At 37.7% G+C, this 18,133-nt stretch overlaps 1 protein-coding gene across 1 annotated transcript in view; it reads left to right on the forward strand.

Moving 5' to 3' along the window:
- The window catches only part of atrnl1b (attractin-like 1b), a 264,456-nt gene that overhangs the window by 108,981 nt on the left and 137,342 nt on the right, over window positions 1-18,133 (forward strand). The window contains exon 25 of the mRNA XM_029119865.2: window positions 13,639-13,700. Coding sequence (XP_028975698.2) covers window positions 13,639-13,700 — 62 coding nt within the window. The remainder of the gene's footprint in view (window positions 1-13,638; window positions 13,701-18,133) is intronic.

Genomic DNA, 18,133 nt, shown 5'->3' on the forward strand with positions numbered 1-18,133 from the left:
GCGTAAACCGAATGAGAACATAGATCCATCATGCCTTGTTACCACTGTGCAGGCTGGTGGTGGTGGTGTAATGGTGTGGGGGATGTTTTCTTGGCACACTTTAGGCCCCTTAGTGCCAATTGGGCATCGTTTAAATGCCACGGCCTACCTGAGCATTGTTTCTGACCATGTCCGTCCCTTTATGACCACCATGTACCCATCCTCTGATGGCTACTTCCAGCAGGATAATGCACCTTGTCACAAAGCTCGAATCATTTCAAATTGGTTTCTTGAACATGACAATGAGTTCACTGTACTGAAATGGCCCCCACACCAGATCTCAACCCAGTAGAACATCTTTGGGATGTGGTGGAATGGGAGCTTCATGCTCTGGATGTGCATCCCACAATTCTCCATCAACTGCAAGATGCTATCCTATCAATATGGGCCAACATTTCTAAAGAATGCTTTCAGCACCTTGTTGAATCAATGCCATTTAGAATTAAGGCAGTTCTGAAGGCGAAATGGGGTATCAGTATTAGTATGGTGTTCTTAATAATCCTTTAGGTGAGTGTACACTCCGACACCACTTCCCGTTTGTTAGTTGGACTTCCTTGCCATGCTTTTATCAAGTGACACAGAGTAAGCTCCGAACTTGAGTGTCAGGGTTATATTAATAGTACTTATTATTGCACTGAACAAAATTATAAATGCTACACTGTGCACGGTGAAGTGTTCGTCCCATATTACATGAGCTGATATAGAAGAAATTATCCAAATGCACAAAATGCTTTCTTTGTCTTATATGATGAGCAGTAATTTGTTTACAAACCTGTTAGTCAGCAATTTCCTTTGCAAAGATCCACTTGATGGGTACTAAACAGTATAATCAATACATTGGCATATTTTATGCTAAAATGTTTTGTTTTGTCACAATAAAATGCTACAATTTTGAGGGAGTGTTGCCATTTGCATGATAACTACAGGTATGCACACAAGACAAATTGCCATATAATTGAATGCAAATGTCCTAATTAGCCACGTCCATAAGCTTTTTTCAAAGTATGTCTAATGGTCTAACAGCTAACATGATCAGGTGTAACCATGCTAGCCCAGGACCTAAACATCCAACTTTTTCCACAGCTATTATCTCATGTTTCTGCATGACAATGCATGGCCCCACAAGTATTTGTACACAGTTACTCAGCTGAAAATGACATGATTATTACAATATCATAACAGCTGGAACTTTTTAGCCTATTGTAATGTTGTCATTATACATCTTGACTTACACAATTGTTGCAAACAATTTTACATAATGGCCAACTGCTATTCTAACAAAAAGTGTTTTACCGTTAAGGAAAAAAATCTATTCCCGCAAAATATTTAATTTGACAAGAAAAGTTTAAAAATGTATGAAAATGTAAAATGTAGATGTCCAATGAAAGGAAAATTGCTTGAGGCTGTTAAGAGCTAAGACAATCAAACATTGTAACAGGCAAAAGTTGCTACAAATATATAATTTCTGAAGATTGTAAGTTTTCTATACCCAGAGTCCACATATAACATATAATTGTTGATTAAATTCATGTTGTTTATGCTCTCACTTTTCTTAGACAAAGGTAACTCACTTGACTTGCTTGCTGCCTTTTTCCGCAACATAATCTGGGGAAATGTGCAGCTGCTTTTGTGAAGGTAATTCCATCGATCGGAACTCTTAAAGGAGTAAGTACAGAGACAACATTCTCTTGGCACAATTAATAGTTTATGTGCAAATAGAGAGCCGTGTCAAAAGCTTACAGGATAATCATCTGAGGAGTCGTCTCTAAATTAATACAGGAAAATCATCAGTTCTTAAAAGGGTGCTTAAAAAGGGGTGTGGTAAGATGCTGCACATCTGTCCTAACTCAGCAAAACACATTCCCCTTTGTTCTATCACAATCCTAGGTTTCACCCAAAGGGTGGGCTGTCCCCACACCTTATCCTTCCTGCCATAATGTTTACTTTAGTGTTTACCTAAAGAAGCCAATTGCCCCTACTTCCCCCCCCAAGTTCCACATTCCTAAGGACCAAAGTACAGATACCCTTATTGGTTTAAGTAGATGGTCAGAATACCTAATAATCCTCTGATATTATACAGACGTGTCACAAACAAAGACCAGAGTTACATACCAGGTAATAGAAAATACATTTCGCAAATTTACTTTAGTTCAAGAATTTCTATAACACAGTTTTGGAATATTATGTCTCTTTAGACTTTTGTGTCATAATTTACAACTAGCACCTTATGTCATAGGCTTTTTTGATCCATGTGGTGGTATAAGAGTGTGCATGTATTCCCTTCCTATTGTAAGTCACTCAGGATTATTGTGTCTGCTAAATTACTTAATGTTAATACCCAAATAATTTACACCCAGCATAAAAATGCAGGATTATTAAATATTTTGCATTATGACACGGTTTTCCCCACACTGTGAGGCACTTTTTCTATCGTGTGTCAGCAGAGGATGATTAAACTAATGCCTCAGATGAACTTGTTCTGTTAGGCTTACACATCGTTACTGCTCAACCGAAGTGTGGTCCAGTCACTCACCCCTAAGCGAATGAGTGGACAATACAACATTTCATCACACTTCCTCCCCTATGCCCTCTATGACCTGTTGTCCCCTCTACTGCTGGATGCGTTTACTGACCCTAGCTCTGTGATATAAAGGGGAAGATTGGCTGCAAACAACGATAGGAACTGACACTGCGAAGTCGCTACTCCCTTTTAGTGCAGGGGTGCAAAACCACATCTTACCCCAAAATGGCCAAGTTCACTCTGTAGTCAATACTACAGTCACGTATAGTGGTGGGAGGTGGTGTAGTGACATCCCGTGTTAACACTGAGAGATGCTTATGTCATAGACTAGGAGTAATGTGCAATATTGCACAGAGGACGTCTGTCAGGAATTATATTGTGCTATCCAGTGCTGAATGTGTTCATTCATATTCAGTTAACCAACAAAGCCTTTTTTGTACACACAATTGTTAAATTTCAAAACCAGTATCGCAAAGTGGAATTCTGTATACCTGCAAATTAATACATTTGTATGGCTACATGTATATTTTGAAGTGTAAATTCCTAAGTGCAATCACTCTGACATTATTAGGTATGAACCAGTAACACTTCTTTGTTCATACAGGTTCAGACTACTGCACTTTGAGTATCTTCTGAAACAGACTGCAGAACCAATATTGCCGTTTTTGGTTTAGCAAAATGGCAATATGTGGCATGTGCTATGATTCTTATACATGCCTGAATTATATGTAAACTTTTTATTAACAACTATCTCAATGTTAACCTAAGATTTAAAGTGGAACTCAACAACATCTGATCTTATTAAAATATGTTGAAATTAGGGCTGTCCGGATATCCAATTTTCACTACATGTTTACCGTGGCCAAAATAATTCACGATAGCAATATCATGATATCTGTAGAAAATTTGAAGAAAAATAATAATGCTATCAGTCAATTTCGTCTTCAACTTTGTTGTGTGTTTGGTCTCTTTTGTGGCAAATACATTTTTTGGAGAGAGTCTTGAACCATAAATGTACACATTTTAAAAATGAAGCTTACAAAAATAACATCTAAAATGAATCTAAATCAAAAATCCAGAAAATCACATTGTTTGATTTTTAAGTAATTAATTAGCATTTTCTTGCCTGACATAAGTATTTGATACATCAGAAAAACAGAGCTTAATATTTGGTACAGAAACCTTTGTTTGCAATTACAGAAATCATATGTTTCCTGTAATCTTGACCTGATTTGCACAGACTGCAGCAGGGATTTTGGCCCACTCCTCCATACAGACCTTCTCCAGATCCTTCAGGTTTCAGGGCTGTCGCTGGGCAATACGGACTTTCAGCTCCCTCCAAAGATTTTCTATTGGGTTCAGGTCTGGAGACTGGCTAGGTCACTCCAGGACCTTGAGATGCTTCTTAAGGAACCACTCCTTAGTTGCCCTGGCTGTGTGTTTCGGGCCGTTGTCATGCTGGAAGACCCAGCCACGACCCATCTTCAATGCTCTTACTGAGGGAAGGAGGTTGTTTGCCAAGATCTCGCGATACATGGCCCCATCCATCCTCCCCTCAATACGGTGCAGTCATCCTGTCCCCTTTGCAGAAAAGCATCCCCAAAGAATGATGTTTCCACCTCCATTCTTCACGGTTGGGATGGTGTTCTTGGGGTTGTACTCATCCTTCTTCTTCCTCCAAACACAGCGAGTGGAGTTTAGACCAAAAAGCTCTATTTTTGTCTCATCAGACCACATGACGTTCTCCCATTCCTCCTCTGGATCATCCAGATGGTCATTGGCAAACTTCAGACGGGCCTGGACATGCGCTGGCTTGAGCAGGGGGACCTTGCGTGCGCTGCACGATTTTAATCCATGACGGTGTAGTGTGTTACTAATGATTTTCCTTGAGACTGTGGTCCCAGCTCTCTTCAGGTCATTGACCAGGTCCTGCTGTGTAGTTCTGGGCTGATCCCTCACCTTACTCATGATCATTGATGCCCCACGAGGTAAGATCTTGCATGGAGCCCCAGACCGAGGGAGATTGACCGTCATCTTGAACTTCTTTCATTTTCTAATAATTGCGCCAACAGTTGTTCTCTTCTCACCAAGCTGCTTGCCTATTGTCCTGTAGCCCATCCCAGCCTTGTGCAGGTCTACAATTTTATCCCAGATGTCCTAACACAGCTCTCGGGTCTTAGCCATTGTGGAGAGGTTGGAGTCTGTTTGTTTGATTGAGTGTGTGGACAGGTGTCTTTTATACAGGTAACGAGTTCAAACAGGTGCAGTTAATACAGGTAATGAGTGGAGAACAGGAGGGCTTATTAAAAGTCTGTGAGAGCAGGAATTCTTAATGGTTGGTAGGTGATCAAATACTTATGTCATGCAATAAAATGCAAATTAATTATTTTTGTTTTAGATTCCGTCTCTCACAGTTGAAGTATACATATGATAAAAGCTTACAGACCTGTACATGCTTTCTGAGTAGGAAAACCTGCAAAATCGACAGTGTATCAAATACTAGTTCTCCCCACTGTATAGTGAAAAGGCAAGCAGATTTACTGACGAACGAAAGATTACAAGAACTGTGATGAGTTTTGGGAAACACCGTGATGGGTTTTTATCTCCCAGGGAATAGGTTACAAAAATGGCTTACCTTTTGTTCCCTTCCATGGGTTCTAGTGAAGCTACTGAGTTGATTTCAACGCCAGTGTATAGGCCCAGTTTAGCCATGTTTAGCAAAGTTTCCAGATGCATACTATCAAATTATAGTAAATTGTCATCCCACAACATTACATGTAATAAACTGTACAAATACAGAGCAGGGTTTACAGTAAATATTTATAAAATGTCTGTATATTATTGTTGTTAAATGTTGATTAAATCCTGTATTCCTGTAATATCACAGCAAGAACCAATGTTCTACCCCAAAGATTTTGCTGTCATCTATAGCTATTTAAAAAGGTTTGTCTTTCAAGTTAATTGCATTTAAACATCAGTTATTTGTATTTTGACAACTTACGCCACACCAACTTCTACCAGGCACATGTTTACCAAAAATATGCAAGCATCAGAGCTCTGCATTGTCAGAATCACAAAATAAATTAGATGAAGCATCGAAGCACACCAAACAGAATAGTCTTCATTTCTATGGTTGGCATATAAACGCGACCATAATCCCTAAAACGCATCCCAAAGGCTAACACTGTACATAAATTACAAGTCACAAAAAAACAAAGCTCTGAACCACAAAGCATTTTGGGATATCGACGATAAAAGTGATATACTCCTCCCTTATATAATTTATTTTTGTAAGCGTTTTCCTGATAGCAGTCTTTACCAGTTATTTTACCAGGCAAATGTTCAATGAAGGTTTTATATCTAATTTAAAACAGAAGTTTACTGTCATTCTGAAAGACAGAAAATTACATGTGAATGCTAACAAGTTAATTTCAATGCCTGTGTAGTGATTTCAACACTGATGTATAGGTCCAGACTCGTAGTTTAAGCACATAGTTTGTTTGTAAGTGACATGAATAAGCTATCGAAAAACTAAAAGGAATTTTGGGAAGAATACATCGACATTTTCACCCAGTGAATGCAGTATTATCATACGTGTATTATTATCATATCAATATTATATATATTTTAAATATCACGGTTATCATGAATATCGGTATATCATGACACCCCTAGTTCAAATACACTCAATCGAGTTCACTAAGTGTTACAAAGTGGCTAAATAGTCAGTGCCCAGTTACAAAAGATGCTTGATGTTTCAATGTGTCAAGGGGATCAGTCTCAAAAATCATTACAGCATATGCATATGTAGGGTCAACTTGCATCAACAAAGGAGGACAATGGTTGCAAGTCAAAGCTGACTTGGGATATAAAGACATTATAGCAGGATAGTTGCTGGAAATTGAGACAAAGGGGTTATTTTTATTTTGTCTGCAACATGTCAAATGCCCCGACCTGCTATGGCCCACAACCTGGTCAGTTATAAGCACCCAACATACATAAACATTTGTTGGATGGTCTGTAACTTCCTGGTGTCAGGAGTGACTTTGACCTACCTGCTAGGTCAGTTAGCTTTGTTCAGTGGTAGTCATTAAATGTTAATGTATAACCACTTTTGCGCACTATATTTCCCAATGGGGTGACACAATGGGGTCTGCAACAGTGGGGAATTGTCTTCGCTGGATAATAGAACAAAACGCTCAAATCTCCAGTCATGTAACTAAGTAGGGAATCTATGGGCAATGATTTTTGGCCAGTTGTCTGTGCCCAAAAAGGCATTTCCTGTACAGGGCAGAGATGAAAGCTATTTGTTTGTGATAGGGGAGCTTGCGTCATGACCACAGAAGGCAAAACTGGTGATTGAGTGCAATATTCTTTGCCAAACAAGGCTTGTACCCATTATATAGATTTTTATTTGATATCCCCCTTGCCTGCTTCTATCGCATGTTAGATTTGTTTTCCTGGAGACAGTTCTTATCTTCAGGGTCAATCAATCTCTGTTGGACCAGAACAGGACAGTAATCGTTTCCTATTACACTTGCCATACACACACTGCCACTTATTTAACATTTTACAATCTCTGCAAGAGAACAACCGTGGATAATGGGGGTGGGAAGATCAGGGGTTTATATCGGAAACTGACCTGGGCCCATCAGGAAACATCTGAAATTGGATACAGGAGGCAGTGTGTTTTCAGCTCAAACAGATAGTGTAAAAGCCTATTGGGACTGAGCATTGTCACGCTGCAGCAGCCGCTCCCCTTTTCACCTAATCAATATTTAGCCTACCTAAATACGATCAGTCCGCTCATCCGCTCTTGCAGGAGCTAGTTGTGCCCAATAGAGCCTACCTTCCATAATGCTCCTGGTTTTTTCACGTTGTGTCAAATCAACTTCATGTTAACCCCTTTCTATTCACAAAATCTAGAAAACTGTGTAAAATGATGGTTAACGGGTTGTCTGCCGATCTTCAATTAATTATGTAGGATGGATTGACATGAAATTGACCCGAAAAACCTGTTTGCTTATGACTAAGGCAATGTTGAACAGTTTTTAAATTAAAATGCACTAATGGGGTTATTTACTGGGATTATTAGAGTCTGTATTTACTGTCCGTTTCGTATTGTGGTTGAAATAATGAATTGCGTACCCGGTTGTCAAGGGAGAGAGTAATTCAAATATTTATTGCTGCATTTGATAGTCTATTAGCTCGTGATAGGGGCTCAATCTCTGCCCTTCTCACTGTATTGTTGGTTACAAGCTGATACATACATTGAAGGGTGTATTTACCTAGCAAATATCAGGTTTCCAAGACTGTAAACCCTCATGTCAAATGGTCATTGTAAACATTCCTGTGGTTATCTGAGCTCAACCTAGAGAGAGAGAATTTAAATAGAGATGTTTCTGTTGTTCTCATTATCTAGGCACATTCTCTTCCATTCATATTGTAATTATTAATGCTCAGATTCCACACTCTCCCTATCAAACATTTAAAGAAAAACATTACATGTTTGATTAAACTTTACATCTACAATTAAATTCCTAATGAAAAGAAAAGGCTCATACACTTATGTTACAAATGACTAAGACAAAACAACAAAAAGGAGTATCTGACCAATGAGGTCTTATTGTTCTTCAAATTAAAATGGATGTAGACAAGACACAGTTGACACACCACACTGACACATAAGTCAATGTATGACAGTCATCAATCCCTCTCCCACTTCAGATTATAAGGGTTGAGAAACATTGACATCAACAGGTTACTATCAGTGTTAACGGTCTTCCGCAGAAAATCAGACTGAACATGACATCATGATTAAAACATTTCCCCCAAAGACCATTGAACAATACAAAATTTAAAAACTTTTCCGTATCTTGATCCATGCTACGATATCATACGAAAAATTTGTTTTTTGTTGTACATTTTCCGTCCAGAACTGGCTTGGTTGTTGTTTGATTCCTTGTGTTATATTAATGCCCTATAGCAACTAGCAGTGGAATACAATTTTATACTTGACTTTGCTTAGCCAAATCAGAAATGGTTAGATCTTTTCTTTTCAACCATTACAATGTTAAAAAATACAGTGAAAAACCCAAGCCCATGTGCAGTGGTTTACCTGTGGCAACCACCAGGGCAATTGTATTAGCATAGCTACAGCATACAAATGTAGCATTTTTACAGGCAACAGCCAAACTACCTCATGAGAAACACAAACATTGTCTTGATTAACCTCCTACATTTAGGGAATTCACAAACTTTTTTGTCCAAATAGTGGCGGTCAGCCAAACCCTAAATGACAAATTGTATGCATATTTTGATTGTTCTATCATCAACAATAGGGGATGATTTTAGGTGTCTACCCTCACTACAGTTTGTTTCAAAATCATATATTTCAACATTAAAGCTAATGAGAGGAAAATATATTTAGCTTTCACCTAACGTTTGATGATACCAAAACTGAATATGCATGTGTTGGTAAAATTACCTCAGATGACACTAGTATGAACACTTAAATGTGACCCTTAGTAATAGGCTACTCTGCACCCATTTAAGGTGAGTCATTAAAAAGGCCAAATGTTAAATTATATGTAATTTAAATTCCCACACATAAAAAATTTGACATGTTATCCTTTCAACTTAGCCGACAAACCCCGTTAACTGAATATTTAGATTTAGTGTCCAACTCTTTTAATATTGTTGCGGTTTGTAAACATTTATTATCATTATCTACACAGCAACTCAACATTAGTGTGGGAATTAAGAAAACTCTTAAGAATGGTGACAGAAAACAGATGTATGACGTCACTAAAATCAAGGTGCAATACGTAATCCAAAGGACACTCAGTGTAGGCCTTAAACACTGTTACATCAATACCCTATTTGTTCATTGGTCAATTTACCATTTTTGAATTTAAACTCCATTAACGAGTATCAGGCATCTGTTTTGAAACAAGTATTATCCCAGTTATCGTTGGTAACTATATAAAAAAGAAACTATATTATTTAACCAAACTCAATTTAGCATTTAAAAATGAGTAATCTTATTTTGTGGGGAATAAACTTGCTTTGGCTGTTCAACCCCTTCTTCATAGGCTATGACTTCTTTGGATTCAAGTTCAGTCCTCAATGGACACGTTTCTCCTTAACGTTAAAGACTATCACCATGTGGATTCTTCATTCTACTACGTATACAGTATGAAAGGAGAGAGAAAAAACAACATTTTAGCCTTTTGGGAGAAAACCATGATAATATTTTACCAGATTAGAAAATAATTTGATAAATTAGAATGTGGTACATAGGGTTAGATGTACTCACGTGTGCTAGCGAACAGCTCAGCACGCAACAGATGGTTACCATGCCATTGTCGTGAGACCCCTACTTTGAGGCCTTTCAGTTTTAAACGTTATGATCAACACAATAAAATATATTTGATTGAAAATTAAATGGTGAACTTGACAAAGCACAACAAAACAGGCTATTTCTTGAATACCTATTAAAACATGTTCAAGGATGACAGAACAAAACAGGCAATTTCAACAGATTTCCTTGATCCTTGAACTTCCAGCTTCATTTAATGGTTAGGTACAATACATTTTGGAAATAAACATTTAAGAACTCTGGATCAGTGATTATGAAAGCTCACGTCAGTTCCTAGTATCGTCCATGATTCCAGGATCCCATAAGAGAGACCCATCTTGAGACTACTGTCGGTCAGCCAGGTGATCAAATGAAATTAATCTTCTTCCATTTTGATTGTCTCCTTTATCTCCTTTCCCGCCTTTCGACTGTTGTCCTTTCTCGGCAGTCTTAACTTTCCTTTACCTTTTCTCTTCGTATGTACCACACTCTCCATCTGTCCATATACAGAAGTTGAAACAAGGTATTTGCGTTGCTATGATACGTAGGGACCAGCACTACAATCCACACGCGGAGGTTATCAGTTGTATGTACTATACGCAATTGATGGCTAGCGATCTCTGGAAATGAGAGCAGGGTATTAAAAAAACTATTGACAGGAAAATATTTTAAGGAACTTGCATATGTAAACCTATCACCACAGTTTTTAAAGTGTACAATTTGCAGAGGCACTTCCAGAGCAAGCATGCAGCGAAATACAAAAACTGTCACCCGATGCTACAATTCAACAAGCGCAGATGCAGCCTCACTGAACCACACAACAGTACCGCACACTGCTTCAACAGAAATGACTCCTGACTTCATCTCACTTGTTAACGCCCATACGAGGCTCTCCTGTTCATATTGAATGAGTAGCCCTAAAAGTTGAATTATTGGGTCTGGGCTGCTGTGTATCGCTGTCGTTAAAAGCACATACTTCAAAAAATATACTGTATGAAGTTAGATGACAGAAATTATACCAACATTTGCTTTGAGTGAAAATCTTCAGAAGTGATTTCATAGACTTATGTCTGCCCTAATAACTATTATACCTATATACCTATATAACTGTTATACACTATACCTTATGTAATGTAGCTTACTCTGAGTTGAAAGTTAAGTTTTAAGGCAATTATGTGTTGTAACATTTCTGTTGGGTAATAACCCTAAAAAGGGATTATTTGGGCCTTTGCCTGCCATAATAACAGTTGTTAACAGAACATAATAAAAAAGTGAATTAAGTTCAATTATGAAAATGGTGTTGCATGGAAAATAAATATGCATAAATATAATATGCAAGTTAACAAAGTTAGCTATGTTGTGTGTTTTTTAGGCATGTTGGTTAAAAAAGTTATCTAGCCCACGATGCTCTCTGGCATGTTCAGTGTGGCCCCCCAGTGAAAAATATTGCCCACCCCTGGTCTAGAGGAACAATAGCATGACAAACAGTAACATATGTAGTATACAAATATCCTGACAAAACATAACGTTATAGAATTTAACATGCATCATGTAAAACATTGTGATTTACCTTAAACCGACTGGTTATCCAGTTTCTGTATCTTCCACCATGGCTTCCAACAACGCAGCAGCCTAGACAATCGTTGCCGCAGCGCCATAGAAGGCAGTTCCTGTTTCCTGCTTCTAGACCCTGGTTCCTGCGGTGGAAACGCAGCGAGTTCCTGGAAAAGTTCCTAGTTCCTGGGTATAGTTCCTGCGGTGGAAACGCAGCTTAACCGGTCATGGTACCATGCTTTTAGAAATCGGCCGCTTCATATAGTGGTTGAAATAATGAATTCCATACCCGGTTGTCAAGGAGGAGAGTAATTAAAATTTTTATTTCAGCATTTCATAGTCTATTAGCTCATGATGTTACAGGCTCCATCTCTTCTCTTCTCACTGTAATGCTGGTTACTAGCTGATATATACATTGAAGGGCGTGTTTACCTAGCAAAGATCATGGTCAATGTAAACATTCCTGTGGTTATCAGAGCCCAACCTACAGAGAGATAATCTAAACAGAGAAGTTTTGGTTGTTCTCATTATCTAGGCACATTCACTTCCAATGAAACGTACATTCATATTGTAATTATTAATGCTCAGATTCCACATTACCAGCACTTTAATTTGGTTAAATTAAGATGGCAATACACATGAAGATCAAATTTGATTACCTTATTAATAATCACTTCTACAACGATTCTATCCCACCTAATCTGAAAATGTTCCCCAGTTTTCATCATAATTGTAAATCACTAGGTATTCTGTTGCTTTCTCCATCATTTCTAAATATATTTATTTTATGTAATAAGTGATTCAATTGTGTCAATCATATTACTTAAATGTAACTTCCATGTCAATGCAGTCAAATCCTTTTTTATATATTTTTTTAATAGAGTACTTTCTGTATAATGTATAATAATACATTCTTAGTGTAAAAGCAGGGGAGTTACTGTATACTCTGGCATTCTTTTGTGGTGGTAAAGGGAGTGTTTCGAACATGTCAACCACAAACAAGCTAGAAATCTAATAACAATTAAAGCTGCAAGCAGCATTTAGCGGGTTTCAGCATTAAGCTATTAGTTGCCAGATTGCAGTTTTTCCAATAGGACACACATCCAACTCCGCTGTAAATATATTAAATGTATGGTTTTTCCTTTTCACATGTATCCCCATGTGGCCAAATTGAAACATCTTTCATATAAACTAAACTCACAACCCTGATCATGTGTACCAAATGTAATCACACTTCAAATCAGTCATTTCATGCTATAGAAGTTGTTTGAAGCATTTTTCACATATTCAGAAATGCCGAAAAAACATTTTGATTGTTCTATCATCAACAATGGGGGATGACTTTAGCGCTCTATCCTCACTACAGTTACGTATATTAGAGGAAAATATATTTAGCTTTCACCTAATGTTTGATTATCCCAAAACTGAATACCCTTTTTTGCCGGAAGTATAATAATAATAATGAACTGGAACAAAAACAATAGGGTTTCACCAGTGAACTGCTGAAACCCTAATTAAATGTTTTTCTAAAGCAAACTTAAATCTCAATTGCCTCTCGATCACAGTCAAGTTTGTTACAACCTTGTATATTTACACTCAATAGGAGTGTAAATTTTGATTTGAAAGATTTACTTTTCTCTATTTTGTCATAAAAGTTACACTAATCAAAAAGCACCCAGTTTATGAAACAACCCAACAAAGCCCAACAATAACAATCCATCTGGCATGTCCCAGGGGATCAAACCAGGGCAGGTGTTTATTTTGCTTTCCTATTGGGTAGAATTCGAAGCACAGATATCAAGTCATCTCAAAGTTGCCCCTAGGCTCTGTATAGGTACATTGCAGTAAATCTATGCTGGACGCATGTGCCAAGTCCTTGTTTGTTCCAGTATAACTCTGATACATACTATATATGCACCCAATTACTCCACATATAGAGCACTGTCTGTGGAGGTCATAAACATTTTCCGGGTAGAAATTGCCTGTTGACGCAAGTCTAGGATCAGCTTGCGACCATCCTTTTATTGTATGTTTCACTTGTTTGGGAATGTTTACCTGTTTTGTTTTCATTAATAAGTCATACTCTTTGACCACCTGAACCCCCCCTCAATTCAATGTTTTTTTTTTTTTTGGCGTACTAAGACTTACCTCTCTCTCCTCACAGATTGCCTTCTCCCAGCACAATAGCATAATGGACCTTGTCCAGTTCTTTGTGACGTTTTTCAGGTGAGTGGGCGCATTCATACTCACTTTTTACCATACCCTATATTTTACCACTTACTGCAGCCACACCTAACTGGGTATGGTTGTAAAGCTACCAGGGATTCACCAACATTACCATTTACAGGTCATCTTTGGCATATTTCGCTGGAAACGTTTCTAATTTAAACTTTAATTTTGATTGAGGACCACGGTGTGGTGTGGTGATCTAAGCTGCTACCTCACAGTCAGTGTCTGAAATGAACTTTTTGGCACACCTGCTAAGGGGACTGGTAGATGAAATCCTCCAGCCAAGCATATCTTTTTATAATAAATAGCCTTTTTGTGTCACGTATACATTAATTTGAGTATATTTCATTGAGATAATAAGGTAATACAGTGGATATAAGTCTACACACCCCTGTTAAAATGCCAGGTTTTTATGATGTAAAAGAATGAGACAATAACCTGGTTGCACACTTATGCAACCAGGTTGTTGTGAGTTTAAAAATGTAAATTCTTCCCCCTCAAATATGTCAGTTTGTTTTTCAATTGAATTGTTCGCGATATAGGTTAAATTAAAGGTGGAAAAAGTTCAGACATGATTTATCTTTGTTAATCGTTTTACATCACAAGAACCTGGCATTTTAACAGGTGTGTAAAGACTTTTTTATATCCACTGTATGTTGAATACAAACTTTATTTCTGATGATATGAGTTGTTTCGGCTTTTATTCTTAGCATACTGGCCACACACCAAACAACTCGTTACCACTGCTTCAGCATCATACTGTAGCCATTTCTCACATTGTTTTTTTTTTTATGTGACGCTATAAAAAATAACAATGTATTGCAATAAAGGCATACCTTTACACTAGTCTCTTTTCCTTGTCCACATTCGTAACATTTTGACAATACTTTCTTAACATCATTCCCTAATAACCTAAGTACTCCCCCACAATTAACCACTTTCTAAAACTTCATGAATCGCCTCCCCTCTCTAAAGCTAATGAGCAAAAGCAAATTACACTGCGCCACATACCCCTGTTTCGTTGTCCTAGTTATCTTTACACTGTGATGGTAATTCCATCAATAGGAACTCTTAAAGGAGTAAGTAGAGAGACAAAACTCTCTTGGCATCATTTATTACTGTTGAAAGGGGTGTGGTGAGATACTGCTTGTTCATTCTCTAAAGTCAACATTTGTTCCTTATCCTTTTTGCACCCTGTTGTGTCTTCCTCTAACCTATCCTAAAGGTAATTGGCCTGTATCTACCCCCATGACAGAAGGTTTACATATACCTCAACACCTCATTCTTCCTTTCCCACAGTTACAGCACTACCAACATTCCTGAAGAACAAAGGACAGATACCCTTATTGGTTTAGGCAGATTCACAAATGGTCAGAGGGCCTAATGATCCGCTGATATTATTCAGAGGTGTGTCACAAAGACAAGAGTTACATACCAGGTAATAGAAAAGCAGACATGTCTGAAATGTACATTAGTTCAAGAATTTCCATAACAAAACCTCTTACGAATGTTGCCAATTGCAGGCCAGTTGTGGAAATTACACTCTTTAATTACTCAACACTCCAAAGCCAGTTTATGTTGCGACTTTTCACAAAGAGGAACCGCAAAGGACCTAACACCCCCCCCCCCCCATATCAATGGAGGATATTAACATACCCAGTTATTTCCCAGTATTTCTTTTAAAAAAAATACAGTATTTACAATGAATGCATACAAATTAACAGATGTAATGTTGTTAAAGTAGTGTAAACAAGTTCGACAAGAAAATCCTTGTATGTAACCTCACAGCGATAAAGCAACAGAAGGTTATTTAAAGCATACAAACAATAACAACAAAATATGTTACGTATATTAATTCAAATAAATATTGGGACACAGTACTAAAAACAGCAATGTAATTAAAGGTAGTGCACATAGTTATAGTTAAGTTTTAAGTGGAAATGCTTGCTTGCAGGTTCTCACACAGCAATACAAGAATAAAAAGTTCTCAAAAGGACACTGATGGCTGAATGTTTTGAATAATATACAGATTTTGAGGAGTAACAATAGAAAATAATTTGTCAATGTGAATAAAACCGCTACGCAATACTAACCTCACAGCAAGGCACCAATAGAAAGGCTAAAAACAAATAGAAAAAACATTTTAAGTAATGGACAACAAAATAACTACACCCTAGTAAAGTTTTTTAAAACTATATAAAGTTCTGCTTCTGGGAGCAGCAATTGAGACTTGACTGTGTGTGTGTGTGTGTGCTAGTCAGCTAATTTGATCAGGAAACCAAACATCCACATGTCCTCAGTTGCCAGGTAAACCTCAGCTTCTCTTCTATTTAAATGTTCTGAGCAATCAGGTGTCCAGGGTAGGGCTGTGGTGGCTGTGGACGAGTTGAATGGTTTTCGTTTTGGCAATGCCTCTTCTCCCCATAAGTGCGGTTGGCTCTCCTTCATTCGTCAGCTGATTTGATCAGGTACTCAAACTCAGCAGAGTGCCAGCTTGGAGAAGAAACGAAAAATCCACCGGGATCAGTCTCCGTATCAGTCATCATGTCCTCAGTCACCCCAGCAAACTGCAGCATCTCTTCAGCCAAGAGTTCTTTCAGACAACTAGCCAAAGCCTCTGAAAGTACAATAGACAATATATTGACAATGTCAAAACAGTACAATGTCAAACTGTAAAATTCTAGAGTGGTCCAAACATTACCGCAAGACCTACTCTTCACACTTAAGAAAGTTAAAGTTATGATAAATTAAAATGCATATAAAAATAATGAAGGTAAAACAGCGTCATATGTTTTTTATTTGTAGAATATGTTGCACACTTGCAAAAAAGGTCTCCAAACTAGTAATTACTTCTGTAGTAAAAAATTATGCATAATTGTAACCAGCTTCATTTTCTTTAATCATGCTACTCATTAGTAAAGCCCGGACGTTCAGAGTTTTGTCACTAAAATGTTGCTAGCACTGTGACAAAATCATTTTTATTTGTAAATCAGTGTGCGGTAGTACGTTTCACAGCTTTTGCTCGTGGAGATACCCATGACCCAATGAGAAATTAGTCATCACTTCCAATCAAATATAAAACAAACATTCTCAAAACTTTTTTTTCTTTCTACACATTTATAAACAAACCTGTCGCTTGCGGAGGCGTGTCCGCTGTTTGATATCCCTCTTTGCTGCTTTGTCCAGGTTGTCCAACGAAGAATGTTTCTCCCTTTGTGTCCAGTATTGGCTTGCGCTGCATCTGAGAAGTCAAGTGTGGTATTTTAGCAATTATAGTTTGCTTTATAATCCTTAATTCAATGTTAGAGTTTGCAGTCAGGAAATTTCTTACCTTCAAAGTCAGTCCTGCTCCATTCTTCATCAATACATATTAGAATAATCTGATTTACCACTAATCCCAGCACACCATTGTTGTGTGGACACAATCCAGACAACCAAAGACTAATCTTGTTTAATACATTTACATGATAAATGTTCTATTTCATGCAGCCTCAAAACACTTATTGATTTATTTATTTAGACAATTTTCTGGAGAATCACAGAACGGCCGGTACTCCAGGACGGCCGGCGGGCCGGTCCACCACCCGCCACACACACAGTCATCACCTGTTTTTCCCCCCACTAATCTGTTTCACACTCCAGTACTGTAGGTGGCAGCAATGCACCTTTAAGTTGGATGCCAGCTGCACTGGCCATGGCCGCCAACTAAGGAAAAGAAGTGGAAGAGGAGGAAGAAACCAACAGCAAAGACGTTAGATAGAAGCATAGAAAGAAACAAACAATATGCATAACGCGGCCTCGGGTAAAAAACGAAAAGAAAAGGGTGGGGCTGAGAAGGCGAAATATATATATTTTTGGAATTTAGATACTGAAGCCGCTAAATGTCACAAACTGAAATATTTAACTGCACAGCCAGCAGCAGCACCTCGCAGTTAAATATTAGCAGCAGACCCAGCAGTGAAGAAGTGAGCCAGACAGCTATGCAGCAACATGCCACCATTGATGATGAGGGACAGAAAGATGAGCTGGTTCCACAGGCAGATACAGGGCAAGTAAGTATGGAACATGAGAGGAGAAAGAGAGTTACTTGCTAGGGATGTTAGGAAGTGATATTCAGCTTGCTACATTTTTATTGATTACAGTAGTTAAAACAGCTAAACTTCAACATTTTAGCTGTAAAATGCCACATGCAGTAGCTAATATTAAGAAATATGTTGTGCTTTTACTTTTAAAAATGTTGGTAACGTTACAGTTAATGCTTACAAACTTTGAAGATTTTGAATACAGAAGTTACATTTGTAATGGTGTATTTTAATTAAGATGTGGTATTATTATTTGTGCAGTAAGTTTAATTAATTAAGATTATTAAGTAATACATTCATTTTAAGACAGCAATAATCTAGAATAATATGCTTTTAACACAACATCTA

The sequence above is a fragment of the Esox lucius genome, chromosome 5 (assembly GCF_011004845.1).
Source record: "Esox lucius isolate fEsoLuc1 chromosome 5, fEsoLuc1.pri, whole genome shotgun sequence".
NCBI classification, from domain to species: Eukaryota; Metazoa; Chordata; class Actinopteri; order Esociformes; family Esocidae; genus Esox; species Esox lucius.